The sequence below is a fragment of the Ovis aries genome, chromosome 18 (genome assembly GCF_016772045.2).
Source record: "Ovis aries strain OAR_USU_Benz2616 breed Rambouillet chromosome 18, ARS-UI_Ramb_v3.0, whole genome shotgun sequence".
Taxonomy (NCBI): Eukaryota; Metazoa; Chordata; class Mammalia; order Artiodactyla; family Bovidae; genus Ovis; species Ovis aries.
The window spans coordinates 57,877,519-57,899,863 of record NC_056071.1 but is presented as its reverse complement, the minus strand read 5'-3'; the positions used below and the strand labels follow the sequence as shown (position 1 = coordinate 57,899,863).

The window sequence follows — 22,345 nt, the reverse complement described above, 5'->3', positions numbered from 1 at the left end:
CCTCCCTGACCCCTGTCTGCACCCCAGTTACTTAGCCTGGGTGGATTTTTTTTTTTTTTTCCTGGAACTCACTTCTGTTTGTAATTGTCTCATTTCCTTGTTTGTTGGCTGGCCACCATTCCCAGGAATCTACCTGAGGGCCCTGCCTCAAGGGCACAGGGTCTGTGCATGGGTAGGGCTTCATTGTTATTTCTTAATTAGGGAGTAGCCCACCGAGGTTTCTAGTATTTCAACCACATGAATGTGGCAATGATGAACGTGGCCCATATGTATAAATATTCACTGAGCCCGGCCTGTTTTTTTTCCTCTCTTGGAATATCTCATATATACGCCATTCTCCTCCCCTCTCTTTCTCTGTGTGTCTGTTTGTTTTCTGGAAAGGGTCAGAGTACTGAGCTGGGGGCAGGGACCTCACGTCCCTAACTCCCTCTCCAGTCTTTGGCAAATTCCAGGACTCCAGTGCCTCTTTTTTCTTTTCTGTGTTTGAAAAGCCAATAAAGTATTCTGCCTAAGGTATGAGTTGTGCGCCCCAAATAAGATCCTGGAACTCTCAAGACTCAAAAGAAACAGGGAAGAAACACACACACACCCCACGGAAAAGTCCATACTCTTTCGTTTTCAGTAAAGCCCCAGAGAGGGTCGCTTGGAGACTGAGGTGCCCTAGTGTTGGCCGCTTTCCCCTCCTTCCTAGAATCTGGGGTTACTTCTGTACTGGATCCCCGCGGAACAGGTTCCCAATATCCAAACCCTGAAAAGAAATCTGGAGAGAGAACCCCCAGACTCCATCTGCACACTCGCTGGCCCCTTTCCCAGGCCCTGGCCGGTGCCCGAGCGTCCCAGGGGCGGATGGGCACGGCTTGGGGCGCCCCCACTCCGTCGGGGGCTGCCTCCCCGAACTGAGCGGGGGCAAGGGGCCTGGGATACAAGGGTGTGCCTGTCAGGGTCCTAGGTGGGACGGGAGCGGGGTGGGGGGAGGCGCTGGGAGTCAGGGTGGAGGGCGTATCAGGGACCCGCGGGGTGGCGTCACGCGACTCGCCGCCCGCTGAAACATCACAATCTGGGGGCAGGGACCCCGCGCCTCATCACCAACCCTTTTGCAACCACACAATCCCAGCCACAAACACCCCGGAAAAAAAAAAAAAAAAAGGAAAGAAACCGGCCGGAGTCCAGCCTCCCTCCCCGCCCCGCCCCGCCCCTCCCCTCGGCCCCCCGGGCCCCCGCCCCCGGATGGGGGAGTGAGCGCTCGCCCGGCGCCCCGCACCCGCCGCCCCGCGCCCGCCCGCTGCCCGCCCGCGGCGGGGGCGGCCCGCCGCGCGCTCGCCCGCCCCGCCCGCGCCCCGCCCGCGCCCGCGCTCCTCCGGCTCCGCGGCGCCCTCGCCGGGTGCGTGCCGCTCGCACGCCCGCCCGCCCGGCTCTCCGCGCCCGCCGCCCGCGCCCGGCCGCGGCGCCCCGGCCCTCCCGCCCGCGCTTCATGGCTGCGCAGGAATGGGACTGGTTCCAGCGCGAGGAGCTCATCGGACAGATCAGCGACATCCGAGTCCAGAACCTGCAAGGTAGCGCGCCCCCGACTCCCCGGAGAGGGGCGCCGATCGGGGGGAGCCCGGCGCCCCAGGGGCCGCTCCCCGCCCCCACCGACCGAGCTCCGACCCGCGCCGCCCCCAGCCCGCTCCTGTCTCCGTCCTGTCACTTACTGGGGGCCCTGGCGGGGGGCGGGGGTATGGCGGAGAGACACCGGCCCTCAAACCCGGGCATTGCCGCCCCCGGGCCAGATGAACAGGGACCCGGGAGTGGGGTGGCACACGTGTGTGTGTGTGTGTGTGTGTGTGTGTGTGTGTGTGTGTGTGTGTGTGTGTGTGTGGTGGGGGGCATCCCATTTGCTTTGTGGAAGGGACGTCACGACTCCCCCTCCAGCCACAGCTGCGAGTTTGGAGAAGTTTGTACTTGGGCTCTTGGGGGTGGTGGCCCAGGTCAGGGAGGGGAGGAGAAAGTGCGTTTGCGTGTGTGTGTGTGTGTGTGTGTGTTCGAACATAGTTCCTAAGTACCTCCAGGGCTAGGGGAATTGAATGGGGGGCGGCGCCTCGCTGTGGCCGAGGAGAAGGAGGTCAGAGGCGCGGATCCGTGGGGTCAAGATACCGCTTTGTTCCGGGAGCTGCGGCGGGGGGTGGGATAAGGGCGAGAGGCCCGCCCGCGGCGCGGGACGCTGGGACCTGTGTGTATCTTGGGACAAGGTGAAAGAGAAGCTTGGGAGCCAGCAAGTCTGACCTGGGCTGGGAGGGGGGCGGGGGGCGGGGGGCGGTGGGGCGTCTCCCGCCACAGATGAAGAGTCTTTATCTTCCCGAGGAGTCTGTCCATTGTGGAAACTTAGAAAGCACAAACATATTTAAAGGAAAAACTTCACCCACAGTCTCCTCCTGGTAACCCATTCATGCACCACACATCCAAAGAAAGCTGCTTTTTGTGGAGGTGTACTTCCAGCCTATCTCTTTTCACATATGAACTCTGCCGAACTGGACCGAGTTTCACCTCTGGGCTCTCTTCACTCATATAGACCCTGGCAGGGAAGTTTAGCAGCTTCCTCTTCAGGCTTGGATTTCTAGAGATTCTGTGGTTAGGGGGTGACTCAGAGAGAGCTGGGAGGCCTGGACAGAGAGGTAATGGGGTGGGGTGGTGGGTCCCCCCTCTCATTCCAAGTGGGCAGGGTGCAGTCTTGAAAGGGGTGACCAGGCAGTCAAGTTTAATTAAACATTACACCTGGTAGAATATTTCCTGGGAGCCCACATGGTCTGCTCCACCCCTAGGCTGGGCAGGGACAGTGTAGGCAGAGGTGACTTGAAGTGGGGAGGAAGGGAGCCCTGTGCACTGGACACTGGAAATCGAGTTTGTTCTGGGCTCCCCTGAACCTTTTCTGCTGTGATTGGTGTAAAACAAGGAGGATTGAGCTGGAGATACTGAAAATCATCTTTTTCGATAAGTCTCACATCTGGGTCCTGTTGCCTGAGAACAGACATCCTGTTTTGGGAATGGGCGTTAGTATCTTTTGCTGAGATGGCATCTAGTTTGGGCTGTCGGGGGTGTATGTGTGTGTGAGGCAATCAGTGGATGTTTAATAAGCACATACCAACCAAATCTTGGTGCAACAGTTCCCTGCACTCCTCAACTGTCAATGTGAAGGATATCAACTTGTGAAGGGATGTTCAACAATATGAGCAGCTAGTTACACTGGGAACGGTGAGAGAGGGCTTTGCTGAATGGGGGCAATTTGAAATGGATCTTGAGGGTTGAGTAGGAGCTCACTGAGTGGACTCTTCTCTCTCAGTTCCCAGTGAACTGCCCTCACTTCTACTGAATTGCCAATTACAGTTTGAGCATCAGTGGGCTTTGCTGTTTTTAAAAAACAAACTTTTAATGTTGTGTGTGTTATTTATGTTTATTATGTGTATATGAAATATGCATTAATCTCAAGGACAAGCCCAACATATTTTCATGAGTGGATACACACGTGTAACCATTACTAAGATCATGGTGTAGAAATTTTCTAGTACCCAGATGGATGTTTTGTCTCCCTTCCCACCACCCCCACCTCAATAAAGCAACTACTATTTTAATCTTTATTGCTATAGTTTTGCCTCTAGAATTTCTTACAAAATTGAAGAGTACAGTGTATGTACTCTTTTGAAATGGCCTTTTTTGTTGTTCCACATTATATTGGTACTTGTATCACTTTCTTGCTTGTATCAGTAGTTCCTTTCTTAAAGTTTTTTAAAAAACTACTTCATTGAAGTATGATTTACATATCATAAAATTCAAACTAAGTTTATAAGTCAGTGATTTTTAGTAAATCTGCAGGGTTTTGCAAACATCCTAACAACGCAGCTGGGGAACCCTTTCATTACCTGCTAAAGGTCCCCCGTGCCCAGCCATCTCGCTATGTCAGTCGCGCTCCTAGCCCGAGATCAGGCAGAACGTACTTCCTTGTTTTTGCCGAGGACTCATCCACTGTATGGATGTACCACAGTTTGTTGATGTGTTCTTCAGTGAGGCACCTTTGGGTTGTTTGCAGTTCAGGCTGTCCTGGAGGGCTGGAGCTGTCAGTCCTGGGGGCTGCTGTGGAGTTGCTGGCCTATAGTTGTACAGCTCTGCCCAGCCCTGCCCAGCATCGCTGAGAAGAGGCTGGAAGAGGAGGGGGGACAGGAATCTGTCTTGTCTCTCTCCATCTTTCTCTTGGCATCCCTATCTCTTGAGGATGCTAAACGGCTGTTTTCTCTCCTGGTCTCTCTGGTGCTCAGGAAGTCCAGCCAAAGGGCCAGGTCTGGAAGGCAGCCTTCACTGCGCTTAGAGCATCTGCCCAAACCAGCTGGTGGGTGTCGGCCAGCCCTGGACGTGTCTGGGTGACATGTAGGCCATAGGTGGGGGCCTCGATCATCTGAACTTGGTTCTAGTCCAGAGAGGCAGGAGTCCAGGCAGAAGGGTTATTTTCCAAATTCTGTGCTTCCTTCGAGCACAGGTGGGCAGCAGTTGTCGTGGTGATGGGATGCCGGGTACAGTGGCATTTCACAGATCTGCATCACAGGGACTGAGGCGGATCCTCAGCCTCCAACAAGCTTTTCTCTATGTCCTCAAACTGTGGAATTCTGGAATCCATGCAAATATGATTGTAATGTCACCAGACCATCCCCCCTGGAATGCTGGAATGAAGACTTCCTGACCTGTCTCTGGAGGTCAGGGTGAGCAGGGCAGGAAGCATGGCCTCTCTCAGGAGGGCTGCGACGACTCCCTGTACCTGACACATGAAGTCCTTTCGATGTGCTCGCATCCATGGGCTCTTAAAAGTGTCTGCAAATGAAGAACTCTCTGGCCGAGAGCGCAGAGGTCCATCTGGGCGAGAAGCTGCCAGTGTCACCCCCACAGGGTCCGTCGCAAGGAAGCGGGGGCGGCCCAAGCTGTTGACCTTTTCAGAGGGGAGAACATGGAATTGCAGGATGTGGGCAGCTGCCACCTGGTGGCCCCCAGTTCCCAGGAGCCGCGTGGGGTGGAGTGGAGGTTGGAGGCGGCCGGTTCAGGTCTGCGCCTTAATTCTCAGCCCAGCTTCCGGCAGCCATGGGCTGGGTGCCTTTCCGATGACAAGGCTGCCCTGACTGCCCCGCTTTTGGACTTAGCCTCAGCGTCCAGCTGAATGCTGGACCAGTTCTGAGGTCCCCTGACTGTTGGTCCAAGGCTGGTGTCAGGCCAGGATTTGGAAGATGCCCCCGTTTATATAGGGAGCCTCCACCACCCCCAAGATTCACAGCCCTTTTCCTGTTGAGTTTAGCAAACATGTGCCAAGAGGATCGCGTCATGCAGACTCCAGGGAGCGCGGAGTTGGTTCCTGTCCCTGCTTTGAAGGAGCGTAACACCATCATGGCACTCAGCCAGACTGGGACTCCAGTTTTGTGCTTCTGGCAGCAAAGTCATCCGTTCAGTGCGGGACCGTCTCCTATTGCACGGGTGCCTGTTGGGTCTAATGCTGTGAAGCTTGACCTCATTATTCCTGAGTGACCTGGCCAAGACCTGGCACCCAGAGTTGGAGGTGGATGGAGTTAGGTAGGGCTGGGCTTCCTAGGGGGCGCAGAGGTGAAGAATCCGCCTGCCAGTGCAGGAGAGGTGAGAGTTGCGGGTTCCATCCCTGGATTGGGAAGATCTGCTGGAGTAGGAAATGGCAACCCACTCCAGTATCCTTGCCTGGAAAAATCCCATGGACAGAGCAGTCTGGCGGGCTACAGTCCATGGGGTTGCAAAGAGTCGGGCACAGCTGAGCATGTACGCTGTGCAGCAGTGGGCGTATGTAAGCTTTCCTCACTGCATCTAGGGGAGCCTGCTAGGTAGGGGTGTCCAGCACTGCCAACTGGGCCCTGCTAACTGGGGTTCCCTAAGCAGCATCCCCGGCTTTGCTTCAGTGTCTCTCTCAGCCAGGATTTATCGGAGAGCAGTATCACCCAGGGTTAGCAAAACAAACTGTGTCTCGGGACCATTGGATTGACTGCCAAACAGAGGTGGTGACAGTTCACTCAACTTTGAGCAGCCTGCTTGCCAGGCAAGGCACAAACCGCTCTTTAGAACTCTTTCCACAAGCCTTGGAGGCTGTTTGGGAAGTGGAGAGCTAGAATGACTTGCCTCCAAGCTCATGGGCTCGTAAGTGGGGCTGAGATCTGAACGCAGGTCAGACTAAGCCACGTTTCCCATCTCAGTGGCTCTGTAAACCTTGGGCAAAGGCCGCCTGGGTGAAGGAGCTGGTAGCCTCAGGGTGGGGAGCCAGGAGGGCCTCTGGGAGGAGTCGACACTGAAACCAGACCTTGAGTGTGTGTGCTAAGTCGTTTCAGTTGTGTCTGACTCTTTGCGACCCTATGGACTGTAGCCCGCCAGGCTCCTCTGTCCATGGGATTCTTCAGGCAAGAGTACTGCAGTGGGTTGCCAGGCCCTCCTCCAGGCAATCTTTCCGACCCAGAGATTGAACCCACGTCTCTTAAGTCTCCTGTATTGGCAAGTGAGTTCTTTACCACTAGTGCCACCTGAGAACCCAGACCTTGAGGGCAGAGCAGTAACTTGACAGCATGAATTCCATTGTGTTACGCAACACGGAAGGCAGGAAAGTGGCCCAGGATTGCCTGAAGGCAGGCTCAGGGGCAGGACTGTGCCTGTGTGCTCAGGAAGATCGGCCCTGGCCTTTATAGCTGCTTCCTCCTCTCCTCCCGTTGGCCCATGCCCAGGCCCTCCTCACGCCAGCCCAGACTCCATAGTGACCTCCTCCAAGTCACCCACCACCCGGCCACCAACACACGTCCCTGCTAATGCCTTCCGCGGGTCTCCACGGCCAACTTGAGGACGCAGGGCAGCTCCCATCCACCCTAGAATAAGCATCCTTATCCATGAGTGCTGGGGTGTGGAAAAGGTCAGGCTGCGCTGGTTTACAAGGTTAAGTTCAAGTCCCTTCCCTGGTGGACGAGGCCCTGTGGGGTCCGGTTCAGGTTGCCTCATCAGCCTCCCCTCCCGCTCCTCGCACCTGGCACCCTCCTGAGGGCAGGAGGAGAAGGGGACGACAGAGAACGATATGGTTGGATGGCATCATCAATTCCATGGACATGAGTTTGAGCCAGCTCTGGGAGACAGTGAAGAACAGAAAAGCCTGGTGTGCTGCAGTCCATGGGGTAGCAGAGAGTCAGACATGACTGAGCTACTGAACAGCAAAGACCTCTTGCGCAGACAGCCATGGGATCAGGAAATAACACCATGGCCCAAGCTGGTCAGCACCCAGAGAAGCCAAATTACAGTCAGGGAATCTCTCCTGCTTCTGCCTTCCTCAGCTCTCAGAGGGCGCAGCAAGCGTGCTGGAGGTTTGTCTACAAAAAAACCACCAAGTAAATCAAATTCAGATGCTTCGCATCCTTCAGTAACTTGCTGCCCATTAAGGCTCTGCCCCCCGGGGCTGTGTGCTTGGTTCTAAAGGATGAGTCAGTATGTAGAACATGGCTTTCGGCCCCCTAGCTGGAGTCATGCCACCGGCTTTGAGTTAACTCTGGATTTTGTCCACGAAAGGCTGTGTTCCAGCCCTGGCTGCCTGCCTCCCTCCGGGTGCGGATTCTTCTCGAACAGCCTTTCCAGGTGGAGCAGGTGTGCAACTGGGGAAGCCACAGCCAGGACAGGGCAGCTGCAGGCCTGGGTCTGGGTCCTGGCTTTGCCCGCTCGCTTGCTGTGGGATCCTGGGAAATCTCTTTCCCCTCCCTGTGCCTTAGTCTCCTCATCTGCCGAAGGAGAGGGTAGGACTGTCAGGGGCTCACATGGGGCCCCAAAGGTGGCACAGGGCGGGGCGGGCCCTGGACACGGTGGGTGTGCATGCTAAGTTGCTTCAGTCATGTCTGACTTTGTGCAACCCTATGGACTATATATAGCCCACTAGGTTCCTCCATCCCTGGAATTCTCCAGGCAAGAGTACTGGAGTGGGTTGCCATGCTCTCCTCCAGGAGATCTTCCCCACCCAGAAATTGCACCCAAGTCTCCTGTGTCTCCTGCACTGCAGGCGGGTTCTTTGCTGCTGAGCCCCCAGGGAAGCCCCCTGGACAGAGCATCCCCACGTAAAGCCATCCTGGTTCCAGCCCATGGCACACATGGGTGGGTGGCCATCCTGAAGCTCTTGGCACCGCTGAGCACAGCTGGCTGCGTTCCTGAATTCTTCTCACTGTCAGGAGCGGGAGACTCACTCCCACTTAGGGTCCTGTGTAGAAGAGGTCACAGGTCATGAGCTCTGTTAGAAACACACACGTGGGTAAATGAGGCGCCTTCTTGGTTTATTCTTGGGCTGCTTAATCATGGTTCCTAGGAAGAGCCCAGGAAAGGTCTGGGACACATACTCTGAATTAGCTGGGCAGAATTGAAGGTTGACCCCGGGGAGGTTCAGGGACCAGCTCACGCATGGTCCCTGCCCTACACATGGGCGTTTGTACTGAGGAATGTTCCAGACCATGTGGAGCAGAAGCCCATCACTGAAAGGGCGGGTCCGCAGTGAGACGGAAGCCCTCCATCCAGATGGCGACCCCGGAAGAGCTTTCTCACAGAATCCCTTGTTAGTGATTGGCCTTGACTCCATCAGAGCAGTTCCAAGGTATGGGGGAGGCTTCTGAGCAGATCCAGTGCTCTGGGGAGCCAGCCCTTTGCCCAAGAGGCCCAGGTTACATTAACTGCCCTCCTGGAGCCAGGGAACACTCTGACATTTAATTTTTGACTGAAACAGCTGAGACAGTGGGCAGAGTCCTGTCTGACCAGCTAGAGGTCACGCCTGCCCTGCCTCAGAGGGGAAGAGAGAAGAAGAAAGTAATTGTCTTTGTAGTGAGTGGTTGAAGCATTAGAAACCTTTTCTTACTCCCCCCACCCTGTCCTTGCACCTCTTAATTTTTTAAACAGTGGTGGATTGTCTCAGTCACAGAAGGAATTAGAGGCAGCGTCAAAAATCACAAAGGGTGGTTTTAAAGGATCTTTCACAGTTTTTCCCTGAGTAGTCTGTCTGCTTTTCTTTCATTAATTTTTTTTTTTTTTCATATCAAGGCAGGAATTAGTGAACTATGGTCTGAAGGCTGGATACAGCCTGCTGCCTGTTTGGGGGGAATCAAGTTTTATTGGAACACAGCTCTGCCCATTCAAGTGTATCACAGGGACAACTGAGAAGCTGTGGCAGCAGAGACCCACAAACCCCAAATGGTTGCTGGTTGCTCTCTGGCCCCTTCGGAGTGTGGGAATCCAGGGAGCTTCCCATGGGGTGGTAGGGTCCTTTTGTTTTCTCAACCTAGACCCAGGTCACATGACAAGTCAGAGATGCTTGTGAAGGGTTGTTGCATGTACGCAGCCCAGCCTTATTCGCAGAAGGTTGACACGTGCCTGGGGTGGGTTCTATGCCTGCTTTAGTAATGGACTTCCCCCTGGAAGCCCAGCCGTTTGTTCAAATAATCGTTGTTGAGTCCGCCCTGGAATGTGGGAACTGGGATGCAGGGATGGATGGATACTCAGGACACCGTGGACAAGGGCATCTTGAGGCTAAGATGAGCACTTTAGGACTGAGGATGCTAAGGTGGGTGCTACCAGGAGTAAAGGGCCAGGGGAAGCCTGATCCAGCCTTGAGGATGTGGGCCTGAAAATATCTGTGGTCCCAGAGGCAGACAGTGTGGGACTACGGGGTAGGGGAGTGTGGTTGAGGGTGGGAGAGGATTCTCTGGTGGGGTTGCAGGCAGGGTTGGGGGGGGGGTTGCAGTGTAGGGGGTGGACTCCAGAGGTGGCCCATTCAGCTGCATTCTGCTTGCCCTTCCTGAGCACCAGGATCCACTGCTGCTTGGAGGTTATAGTCCAGAGCTCTGAGGACCAGGAAAAGCCAGGGAGGGATTACGGAATTTTGTAGAGGCCTTGGAATCGTTCTGGTGTCAACCAATGAGACCTTCTGCTCCTGCAGAACTTGGGGGGGTTTAAGTGGAAGGCATTAGGGCTCAATGATGTCATGCCCCACCCCGCTTACCCCTCCTAGGGGGGTGCACTCCATGTAGGCAGGAGCCTTTGCAGTATTTATATCCCTTTTGATATCTCTTTTAAACTATTTTTAATCTTCTACGGTATGACATACTTAAAAAGCAGTGTTCTGTGGCCTTCTTGCTGGGAACTGGGGCAGGGGGTGGGGAGGGGGCGTGGAGGTGACCTAACAGTTTGGTGGTGAAAAGACTGGGCTCTCAGATAGGGCCCTCTCTCACCTCCCGCAGCTGTCAGTCCTGACCCTCAAACACCTCTTGTCTACGCCTTTGTTTGCCTCTCTTGCCTGCTTTTGCAAACATCTTCCTTGTCAGTTGCCAGGACCACTGTTTTCTTGCTTCTTGCTTGAAGGTCCCACTTCAGCCCTGCCATCCGGAGGTCTGGCTCTCTCTGTCTTGTCTGTCTCTCTTGCCAAGTCAGTCCTCTACCAAAACTTTTTGCCCTCGGGCAGAAACCCTGCCGTGTCCTCTGGGCACCCTCACTTCTGTGTTTGATGGAATCAACCAGCTGCATCCAGAATAGCTGGGTCCTATTTCTCCTTTCTCATCTCTGTACCTTGGTTTGCACGTCTCCTTCTGCAGAGAATGGCCGTGGCTATATCTAGGGCAGCACCCTGCCTGCGCCCGCCTGGGGAGGAATTCACAGCCACCTCCCCTGGATTCCCGGCCACCAGCCCTGAGTAGGTCCCCAGAGGAGCGCATGCATCTTTGGGCTGCCAGCTCTCAACTGCAGAACTGTTTGCCGCAATGCTATAGGCTGAACGATGGCCCCCAACATGTTGCCAGAACCAGGGACTGTGTTCCCTTGCTTGGTAAAAGGGACTTTGAAGGTATGATTAAGTACAGGATCTTGGGATGATCACGGGTTACCTGGCTGGGTCCCCCTAATCAAAAGCATGCTTGTAAGAGGGAAGCAGAGGGGTTGGAGAGGAGCTGTGTGAAGCAGAGGCTGAAATGATGCCATTGCTGGAAGGAGCCGTGAGCCATGGAGTGCAGGCAGCCTCTGGCAGCTGGAGCGAGAAAGAAAAGGATTCTCCCCTAGGGTCTCCAGGAGGAGCACAGTCCTGATGACAACTTTGATGTTAGTCTGTCACACCCGTTGCAGACCCCTGACTTCTGGAACTTTCAGATAATACAATTGTGTTGTTTTAATCCTCCGTGTATATGGTATTCGGTCACAGCAGCAACAGGAAACTCACACATGAATGAACTACAGGTGGCTTATCAAGCCTTCTCCTCTTTCCTGGAAGAGACACTCCTGGGGAACATGTGCACACCTGGAATACCCTTTCATTTCCAGGGGAGTGTGATGGACACCCAGGGTGGTGGTGCTGAGCCTGAGTCAGGAGCGCAGAGGCCTGGGCTCTAGTCACAAGGCTGGCCCCCCTCGGCTGTGGAATCTGGTGGGCAGGCTGCCTGGCCAAGGGCAACAGGGCAGGACTTAAGGGGACAGGAGAGGGGGGCCTGCCTAGGCCTACAGAGACTCTTTGCCCAGAGGTCCGCATGCAGTAGTGGTGCGATCCGAGATGCATGCAGGGCTGTGAATGACCGGGGGATGATGCTCCGGGGTGGCCCTGGCAACGTGCGTGGTGAGGCAGGAAGAGGGTGACGTCACAGCAGCCTCTAGGTACCCCCTGTTACGTGGACCCTGCGATTCAACATGCTTTGACAGCCGTACTGTCTCCATTCTAATCCTTGTATTCCTTTAGAGTTGAGATACACGAACTCCGGAAATGCTGATAACCCTGAGTGAGTCAAGTCTTGGATATTCTGAATAAACACTCTTCTATTTCATGGGAAATATCAAAGTCTATTTAGAAAACCTGAGAGCATCATTAGAGGATTGGCTTATATGCAGTTCGTGATTTTTGGCAACTTTACATCGAGCTTTAAAAGTTCAAACATAAACATACAATTATGAGGAACCTAAATTCCCAGAGAAGGGAAGGAAAGCCCTAATCACTCTTCACTGTTTAAGCATGGTTCAATGACATCATGCTGTATTTCTGTTATCTCATTTATGTCCCTGAACTTCCCCTCTCTGCTTACTTGAAGGTCACCCCATTATCTTCTTTGCTCTGGTTCCATCGGCTCCACAGTTAAGTTTATGAAACCAGTACTGCTCACTGATAATGACACTTTTATTGTTTTCTATTCCTGCTTATGTTTATAAAACAAGCAGGAATTGCAATCGGATGTTCCAGGAATTCCCCAAACATGCAGGACAATGAGGATGGCAGTGTAGCTCAAAGGCTCCCCTGTGCTGTAGCTTGTCCCCGTCCTTGTCAGGCTGATTTAGCTGAGACCCAGCTTGAGTGACTAAGGATGATTTCGGGCATCGATGTTGTAAAAATGTATAATGTAGAGTACAGGCTGTGTAAAAATCAGTCAAGTCAGGGATACATGGGGCTTTGATGTTGTGATTATGGGGAGTGTGGGATGGAGGGTCGACTCCTTGCTGGACCCTGAACCTCATCTTTGAAATAACCCGTGTGATGGGCATTATTAGCTATCACCCCAAAACTAAGGCTGAGCAAGAACATCATGAATGCCAGGGTCTACTGAACTAGTAAGTGGTAGAACCAAGAAATAGAACCAAGTCTGGGCAGATGGAGTAAGTTGAGGGGAAGGGATGTTAATAGGGGAGACTGATGGGACTTGGATTTGGCGGAAGGGGGAAGACTTGGTGAGCCCTGGGTCAAGGCTGGCTGTAGAGAGGGCAGTTGATTTGGAACCCAGGAAGAAAACGGCCAGGCTAAAGGCTGTTTGGCTAGCTGTCAGCCAGCCTTGGGTACTGCTTCTTATCAGAGTGGGCTCAGTGACTCAGCTGTTTTGTAAGTCACATACACACCAGGCTCCTCACACTGTGACAAAGTCAAGTCTGAATTCCCAACTGATGGTTCCTGACTAGTGGGTCCCAGGGGCAGCTCTGAGAAGAGCCGGGACCAGGATCCCCTTTCAGAGGCTGACAAGATGAAATCCCTATAACCTTGAATTATGGCTGAAGCGGCTAGAGGCAGCCATGGGAAATCAACCTGTCAGCCTCACCCTGCGCTGTATTGTGGTCACGGCAGATTATAAAGCACAGTCAGAACCCTCTGAGGTTGGTGGTGTATCCCCACTCTACAGATGTGGACACTGAGGCCCGGCGAAGTTTGGCTACTTTGCCCCGTCCTGCAGCTAGTGACATGATTTTAAGTCAACTCTGGGAGATAGTAAAGGACAGGGAAGCCTGGTGTGCTGCAGTCCATGGGGTCACAAAGAGTCGGACACGACTGAGTGACTGACCCTCCCCACTCTAGTGTCTGAGCCTTACACTGGCGCTGCATGCCTGTCAGTGCCCGCCGAGGCCCGTCTGCACAAGGGACTGTGTGTGTGGACCTCTCCCTCGGAGAACTGGTCTGGCCTTTGAGCTTGACTCTAATCTAAAACAAAACAAAACATGATACCTTCCAAATCGAAGCCGAAGGCCGTGGACCTGGGTGGCAGCAGATTGGCAGGCCTGCTGATGGCCTGTTGAGTTCCCGAAGTGTTGTGGGCAAGTGCGAGGATGAGGCATGTGATGACTCCCCTGTGCAGGGGGTTGGGGAGGACAAGGTGCCATGATGCTGTGGGACTGATGGTGGGCTGGCAGAGGAGAAGGCCAGGAACCAGATGAGCGTTACCCTTGATAAACTGTAACCACCCAGGGTGGGCACTTCCAGGCTTGGATTTGTTATTAGTTGTGGCTTGTTGACTGTTGGTTTGCCTTGGTAGACCAGAAGGCTCAGTGGGTCAAGCACTGGGACCTGTCTCATCCACTGCTCTATCCCAGGGCCTCGCCTTCTGTCCCAGGCTCAGTGTATGCTCAGTTCATACTGGTTGAATATATGAATGAAGACTCAGAAGGAAAGTATAGATTCTGGGGTCTGGCAAAACTAAGATTTAGGCTTCAGCCACCTTTTAAAATTGCCTAGCTGTAGATGTCTGGGCCTGACTATCTTTTTGGTGAAAGAGGGATAATGCCAACTTCTCTTAGCTGTGAGAACACTCAGTGATGTCACCCGTCTTCATCCATGTCTGTTAATCCCTCTCCCTTTGCAAGGCATCTGAGACTGTAGTGTTCCCCAAGATTGACACGCAAACCGGTGGTGTCCCTTGTCACTTTTCCTAGAGGCAATCACTCATAGATTCTCCCAGCTGATCATTATGCTCTTTTCTTCCGTGTCTGTAAATAACATGCATGTGTTCCTTCATCTTGATATTTTGGTTCCAGGCTCTGATTTCATACTATGGAAAAGAAGGAGGTAGGTCTCCTTTATACCTCTTTTAACCACAGATCTTTCCTGTCTTCCTCACTCTCTGATATATTGGCATCATCATTTTGGTAAGATGGGTAATTGAAGTTACCAGTGATCCTACTAGGCTGGTGCAGTTCAGAGCTTTGTCATGAAGTAAATTATAGTCACCGTTCCTGCTCTGCTTTCTGACTTCCTGGAGTTGCCTGGTGGTGTTGGCGTATGTGTTTAAATTATCCTCAAACTGGGTTAGTGTTCTCGAGAGTCCCTGACATCGTTTGGATGCAGCAGGTAAATTCCCTTAGTTTCCTGTTCTTCAGCACTTCAGGATCCTCTGACCTGTCCCCCGTCTGGACTCATTTCCCCCACCCCTGGGACCTGGTTGTCACCAGAGGTCTCGTCACCATCGCCCGTGGCTCCCTTCTGTCCTGGGTCAGATCTACCATTTCCTGTCTGCCTCTAAGGCTTTGCCCGTTGACTATAGGAGCACATCCTTCCTGAGAAAGAGTGATCAGAGGGGTGAATTTTCTGAGAATTTGCATGTGGGAAAATTGGGTTTCTGCTCCTCTAATTCTTGATTTGCTAGATTAGCTGGACATCAAATTCAAGGTTGGAAATAATTTTCTTTCAAATTATTGAAAACCGTGCCCCACTGTCTCCTGGCTTCCAGGGTTGCAGTTTTTTGATTCTTGGTGTGGCCTGTTTTTGTTCTCCCTGAAAGTTGATAGAATCCTCTTTTAGTCCCCAGTTCCCTGAGACTTCCAGGTCACTTGTCCCTGGTGCTGGCCTCTTTTCCTCTGTCATGCCGAGCTCTTATGAGATCCTTCCATCTGGAATTATGTCTTTCAGTTCTAGGACATTTTCTGGAATTCTGTCATGGTTTTTGCTTTTTGGTTTTCTCTAATCTGCTAGAACTTTCTTTTATTTGGATATTGGTCCTCCTGAATGAATCTTCCAATTTTCCTATCGTTTTCTGTTTTCCATCCCTTTTGCTTTTTGCTCTACTTTCTGCGAGACTGCACCAGTTTAATGCACCACATTTTAATCTATCACATTCTTAATTTGCTACAGTTCTTTCTCATTCTTAAGAGGAGTTCAGTGCCTTCTCTTTCCCACCGAGAATTGTAACGATGGACTGTTGGTGGCTGGGGTGATGCTTTGAAAGGTAGTTGAAAGCACAGAGCCACATGGCCTGGTTTGAATCTCACTTCTGCCACTTCTTTGGTTTGTGACTTTGGGAGAGTTATTTAACCTCATCATTCTTCAAATGCCTCATCTGTAAAACGAGAATAATCAGCCTGGTATCTGTCTCAAGAGCTACAGTGATTACAAGAACGGCCAGAGGTGAAGGGTTGAGAGCTGACCGTGCACACTGGGTGTGCTGACACGTGTGTGTGCTTTCTGCTTCTCCCTCTGTTTACTGTGTCTGTTTGATCTGGAGCTTTCACTTTAGAAACTTCTTTCTTTAGCTGACTCATTCACAGTCCTTGGTTGGCTTCTCAAATTTAAGAGTTGGGGACTAAAAAGTGTCCTCTGAGCACAGGGGCCAGGGCTCCTCGACCAGAACTCCTCTGGTGGGTGACCTGTGGGTTGTGTCGTGGGGAACCCCAATGCCACTATGTTTGAGTCTTTCCTTCTGTCTGAGCAGACCCCTCATGGAAGGGTCTTGCAGTCTCCTGTCTGGAGGGTCAAAATCAGACTGCTAGGGGTAAGGGCTGGAGGTCTGGGAGCTGAAAGGAGGAAGAAGGCTGAGGACAGGGTGGTCCTCTGCATCCAATATGTGTAAAACCATTTAATCTGCCTGTTTTGAGTACAGTTTGCATTGAGACCTCTCTTTCCCTTTTTAGAGAATAAACGTCCAGTCTTATGCCTGGTGGAGGAGGGACAGTCACCCAGCTAGATGTAGGGAGGGGATACCAGGACACACCTGGTTCTTTCCTTTCATCCTCTTTTTTTGTTCTTCAACCCCAACCTGTTTCCAGAGGTACCTGTCAGCACTCTTTTCTGAGCCTTTGACATGTCCATCTTATACATGGAATTGGTTTTTGTCCCTTCTCACTGCCATTTGATTTTGTAAAAATTTTTTCTTGGAGTCCAGTTGCTTTACAATGTTGTGTTAGCTTCCGCTGTGCAGCGGAGTGAGTCAGCTGTACATACACACCCTCTCTTTTTGATTTCCTTCCCATTTAGGTCATCGCAGAGCACTCAGTAGAGTTCCCCGCGCTGTGCAGTGGGTTCTCATTAGTTGCCTGTCTTATACATAGTAGCGTGTGTATGTCAATGCCAGTCTCCCGGTTCACCACCAGCCCTGCCCTTTGATTTCTTGAATCTAGTAAACCGGGTATCAGAGGTCAGTCTTTTCCCTGACCAGAATTTGTCACTGTGTCCTCTTCTGTCCTTCCCATCCTTGGAGGGTTTCTGTTCTCTGTATGTAATACATCCACCAGGCAAGATCCCTTTACTCTACGTTTTATAGCATTTCCAGATGAACTGGATTAGAGTCCATGTTCTGTCTGTCCTTTTTTTCCAAGAAGGCACTCCCTCACTTTTCCAAGAGTCTCAGGACAGCCTTGGAGGAAATTGGCAGGCAGGTGCTGCACTCACCTTAGCCTGGAAGATTCCAAGCATGAAGATGCTTGCTTGGCGATGTTCCCTTCCCTTTTGACTGTTTTCCAGAGCCCACTGCCGAATACTCATTCCAGGCGACCTCGGGGAAGTCAACGGTGCGGGGGAGGGGGGTGGGGCGAGGCGGGGGGAGGTGGGCATGCCCACCTGATGGCTGTTTTCCTAGCCACACACGATGGATACCTGGGGCTGGGGACCCAAGGGAGTCAGGGGTCTGCACAGGCTGCATCTGTTCAGGCGGAAGGACTTTCTCCCTTGAACTTGCCACCGAGGTCCCCCCAGGCATCAGCACGCTGATCAGCGGGCTGAAAACTCCTCTCACCTTGGCAGGTGGGGTTTTAATTGGACCCCTGTGCTAACCTTTATGTGCTTGTTTTGCTGTTTTTGTTTGAAAGCAGCTGCCTCTGCTGCCCACGAGTTGCCTTGGTTCCTTGGAAGAGAAAATCCAAACTGCTGAAGGAACAGGTTGTTTGGTTTCTACGTTGTTTGATGTTGGAACCCTGCCTGCTTTTACAAAAGCTTCCCAAGCCCAAAGCCACAGGCTACCTGGGGGAGAATTGGCTGGGGCTCGGCTTTGAAAGTTAAGCTATTCTTCATGGCGTGATTAAAGATTATCCTGCCTGAGCCTCCATCAGACACTGCCAGGCTGACTTGACTTGATTGTCCAGATTTGTGAGTGGGTCGGATTACAGTGGAGAAGGAGCGCAGGGGAAACATTCTTTGGCGAGTCCAGTAAAGACCAGAGCAGTACCCCAGGACCCCTGAAATCATGCCTCTTTGTCCTGCAACCCTTATCAAGTAAGCACATTTGATAAATATGAACAAAACCAGAGAAAGAAGAGCCTGTCTGGTCATGGCAGAATGAGGCGTTGGAAGCCAGGAGTGAACTTGAGTTTCAGTTCCTTCGCTTTGTAGCTGTAGAACATTAGCCAGATTACGTGTTCCTGTGGAGTTTTGATCTCTTTCACCTGTAACGTCTCTTTGATCGCAGGAAGGCCCTCCCAGGGTTGTTTGGAGGATTCCAAGAAGTTGTGAATGCTGAGTGCTTGCCACTAACCAGGACCTTTGAATAAATGTTTCCTTCTTTATTTTAAGAAAAAGAGGAGTTGTGTTGATATGGTGGTCGATGTTTTGGTAGGGGTTCAACTGAACAGCCATGAATGAATCCATCACTTAGTATCTTGAGGTCAGATTTGGTGTCTGTACTAGGTGATTACATTGTGGAGACCACGGGGCAGTAGGCAAGCACTAAGTGAGTTGTCTAGCTGGAGGCTGGAATCCCTTGGAGATGGGCAGGATGATGGGGGCCAAGCCATCCAGCAAGGTGCTGCGTAGCAGGACCATGTGTTGGGTGGGCACTGTGGATGGTTAGGTGGTGAGGCAGAGCGTTGGTACAAGCCAAGGTGCAGAGGCAGGAATGTGCTGGAGTGTTCAGAAGGAGACTGGTCCAGCCTGGGTCGGAAAAGGGTCCAGAGGGTGTTAGCGGATCCTCATGAATAGCGAAGTGATTTTTGGACTCATTTTTCCCCTTGCCACTGTGTCACCTGGAGACATGGTCTGGGCTGGGTTTTGGCCAGAATTCCACAATGTGTCGGTATTGGGGGGTTGCTGTTGGGTTTTGGAGCAGATGGTCTTCCTTGGTGAGTTGTTCCATGTGTTACAGGAGATTTAGCATCCTTGGTTGCACCCACAAGATGCTAATCATGTGATGATCAAAATCTCCTTCTACTTGGGGGAATTGATGCTTTTGAACTGTGGTGTTGGAGAAGACTCTTGACAGTCCCTTGGACTGCAAGGAGATCAAACCAGTCAATCCTAACAGAAATCAGTCCTGAATATTCATTGTGGAAGAACTGATGCTGAAGCTGAAACTCCCATACTTTGGCCAACTGATGTGAAGAACTAGCTCATGCTGGGAAAGGTTGAAGGCAGGAGGAGAAGGGGACGACAGAGGGTGAGATGGTTGGATGGCATCACCAACTCAATGGATATGAATTTGAGCAAGCTCTGGGAGTTGGTAATGGACAGGGAAGCCTGGTGTGCTGCAGTCCATGGGGTCACAAAGAGGTGGACATGACTAAACAACTGAACTGAACTGAACTTGGGGGAGTGTTACCACCCATCTGAGAACTAACAGGGCACCATGTATGCAGATGAAAGGGGGAATGTTGTGTTTTTCTAAAGAGCCATCTCCACTCTCGGACACAGAGGAGCTGTGGTGACTACGTGTGCCCCTCACTCAAAAGACTCTTTGATAGGACACCCCAGCTTTGAGGCTCTTGGAAAATCAATAGTTGATGTAATACTTGTTCTGTGAATTGTGTCCATTATAACCAGAGTGCTCTCCAGTTCTTGGAAGTGTCCAGAAAAGTGATGTGACAATGCACGACCCTTTGGACTATTCACGGAAAATGGCTCAATGCCACGGGTGCAGATGCTCCAACTTTTATTTATTTTCCAAAGTACTGCCTCTTCTCACCAAATCAAACCAACCAGAATTCTTCTGGTTCCTGAGTGAACTTCATGCCACAATGACTTGCAACAGGTACTTGTTGAGTATCTGCTTGATGCCAGGTGCTCTCCCAGGTGCCAGGGAGAGACAGCCCTCATCTCTGGTCCACGGCAGGGAGTCAGTCCCCAGGGTCCCACCAGGATATAATGACGACTGTGATAGTGGACAGGTATGAGAGCGTCCAGCAAGGGAAGCCTGCGGCAGGTGCTGTGAAGGACTTTCAGACGAGGTGACGTTTTAAGTTGATGTGAGAAGGATAAGTGGGAATTAGCCAGATGGAAGGGGAGAGTGACATTCCAGGCAGAGGAGACATCTCACCCACAGGCTGAGGTAGGCAGGTGCATGGCTCTACCGACTGGAGGTGCTGGAGGTGGCCTTGGGGGCTGTATTTGATCTGGAACACATTATGCACAGAGCTCTGGGCGAAGGTGGGCATGTCTTTGGAGTTGAGGCAGGGCTTCTGGATTTTTACCATTCAGCGAAGCACTAGACTGGGGCGCTGTGCTATTATCACAGGGGCCAAAAGGTCTGTGATTTGCTTGCATGCAAATAGGCTCAGCTCTGGGACTTCCCTGGTGGTCCAGTGGTTAAGAATTCGAGTTTCCACTGTAGGGGCACAGGTTCGAGCCCTGGTCAGGGAACTAAGATCCTACATGCTGCACAGTGTAGAGAAAAGAAAAGAAACTGACAAATGGGCTCAGCTCTGAGGAGGGGCTCCCTGCCGTTGGTAGAACATGGGTTGGCTCTCGTCCCTGGAGTTGCGGTGCCTTGGGCACAGCAGGCACTGTGGTTCTGGTGTCCTGTGGGCATGTCCTCTCTTCCCATGCCCATCTCTCTCATTTCCTTTCCCTGCACTGTCCTAGGTCAGGCAGATCTGCCCCTGCTAGGATGGGAGAGGCTGCTCCCTTCAAGCGTCATTTTTCTGGGTTGGGGATGATGAAAATGTAGATGATGAAGGCAATGTATTCACCACCTATATAACCGTCCTGTCCCCATATTGAATGCCTACAGTGTGCCAAGAACTCTGTTGGGTATTTCCTATTTAATTCTCACTGCCGCTGTATGAGGAGGGGAATTACCTCACTTTTCATGTAGGAAATTGAGGCTCAGAGAGGTCAAGAGTGAGGTTCATGGTCACACAGCCGGAGAGCAGCCAGATTGGAATTTGGCTTCGGGTATTTCTTTCTCTAAAACCTGTGCTCGTTCGTCTAAGCCACACTCATGCCAAGATCGTGTCGGGCACTGCAGTTAACATGGCTCTGGCCTCATTCAGCCGCCTCTGTGGACCTTAGTATCCTCAGTGCAAACTGAGGGATGAGACTCACACTACCTGTTGTGGTAGCCACCAGTCACCTGTGCCTACAAGTGCGTGTCCGACTGAGATGTGGTGTGAGTGTAACATCTGAAGACTTTTGGAGAAATGTGAAACATGAGTAGTTTGACAATATTTTGTTTTCATGTTGAGATGAAGATACTTTGGATATAGTAGGTTAAAAAAAGTATACTATTAAAATGAAGTTCACCTGTTTCATGGGACTTTCTACAACATGGCTACTAAAAACTGTAACTTCACACGTGTGGCTTGCACTATATCTTGACTTGGCAGGACTGGGGTAGACTATGATTCTGGAGGGCCTTTTCATGCTTAAATGTGCAGACTCGGAGGCTTGTATTGCTCTTCTTCCTCTGTGGGGTCTTTGAGCCCCAAGCCGTTTGACTTCCTTACTCTGTGGTTGACTCTCCAAGTGAGGGCTCTTACCCTTGACTCCTGCCTGACTTCTGCCTCCATTGCGGGAAAGAAATTTACCTGCTCCAGCAACATCTGCTGCTCTGGAGAGGTTGTTTCACCTTTCTGAGTCTCAAATGCCTCACCCATCAAGTGGAGGTGGATCTTGTCCTCCTTACAGGGTTGGTCTGATAAAACAATGTCTGTAAAGCCCCGCACCTAGTAGGAGCTCTGCACACACCCACCCCCACTCACAGTCTGCAGCTGACGTTTGTCACCCTCGCAACAGAGTCCAGTGGTGGTTGGCATCGTCCCTGCTGTCACAGGTGTTCATTTCTCTAGCAAATTTGTTGGTGATGGGATGCGGCAGAATCAAATGAGCCTGCTGCCCTGCTGGACCAGGAGTCAAGAGTTGGGGGAGGAGGGTGTTGCCCCACCCTGTGCCCTGGAGGCCAGGATGGAGTCTCGATTTGACTTTGCATCTGATGCAGGGAACTGAGCAAATGGGTCAAGTACCCACCAAGAATCCTGTCTCCAGAGACCATAGATCCCAACTCTGGTCCATCTCTTTGGGCTTCATGGGCTCAGATCTAGAAGCCCCAGGGTTAATAAAGTGGGTCATTAGGGTGCTGGTGGGGGGATTCTGGTGGGCACAGATGGTGGTGATGAGGGGGCAGGTATAGGAGAGGGGACTGTGCTATCTGAAACAGAGCCCTCACGTGCCACTGAAGCCGTGGGCTGCAGGATGAGCTCCCTGACCTTCTGGGCTCTGTTCCCCAAAGTACCTAGAGGAAACCAAGTCCTGATTTACTGACAATGTATGCGAAGCACTTGGCACCACCCCGGTGGCATAAATCTGCTGTGTTATCTTCTGTGGCAATGACTGGTTTCGGTTTCACAGGGTTGTCAAAGTCAGGCAATCACATTTGGGGCCAATATCCTGTCACACCTGCCGCTGTTAGTTTTGTGTGACCCCTCCTGGTCTTTTTCACATAAGTTTGTGTTTTCCTCACTTGTATCAGTTACCTGTTTGAGTCCTGCTTTTTTCTGCTCCCTGTCCTGTCTGATCCAGCACCTTCTTCCGTGCTGTTGGGTGGCCGCCCTGGTGCCCCGTGCTGGGTGAGGCCCCCTCTGCCCTTGGCATCAGGTCTCAGCTTTTGTCCCTTCG

General features: G+C 52.0%; 1 protein-coding gene across 3 annotated transcripts in view; it reads left to right on the top strand.

The window, feature by feature from the left end:
* The first annotated feature begins 1,359 nt into the window (after positions 1–1,359).
* The window catches only part of CLMN (calmin), a 125,946-nt gene continuing 104,960 nt past the window's right edge, over positions 1,360–22,345 (top strand). For all 3 annotated transcript variants that reach the window (XM_027957369.3, XM_042235441.2, XM_012099012.5), the window contains exon 1: positions 1,360–1,553. In XM_027957369.3, the coding sequence (XP_027813170.1) occupies positions 1,472–1,553 (82 nt within the window). In that variant the 5' untranslated portion in view covers positions 1,360–1,471. The remainder of the gene's footprint in view (positions 1,554–22,345) is intronic.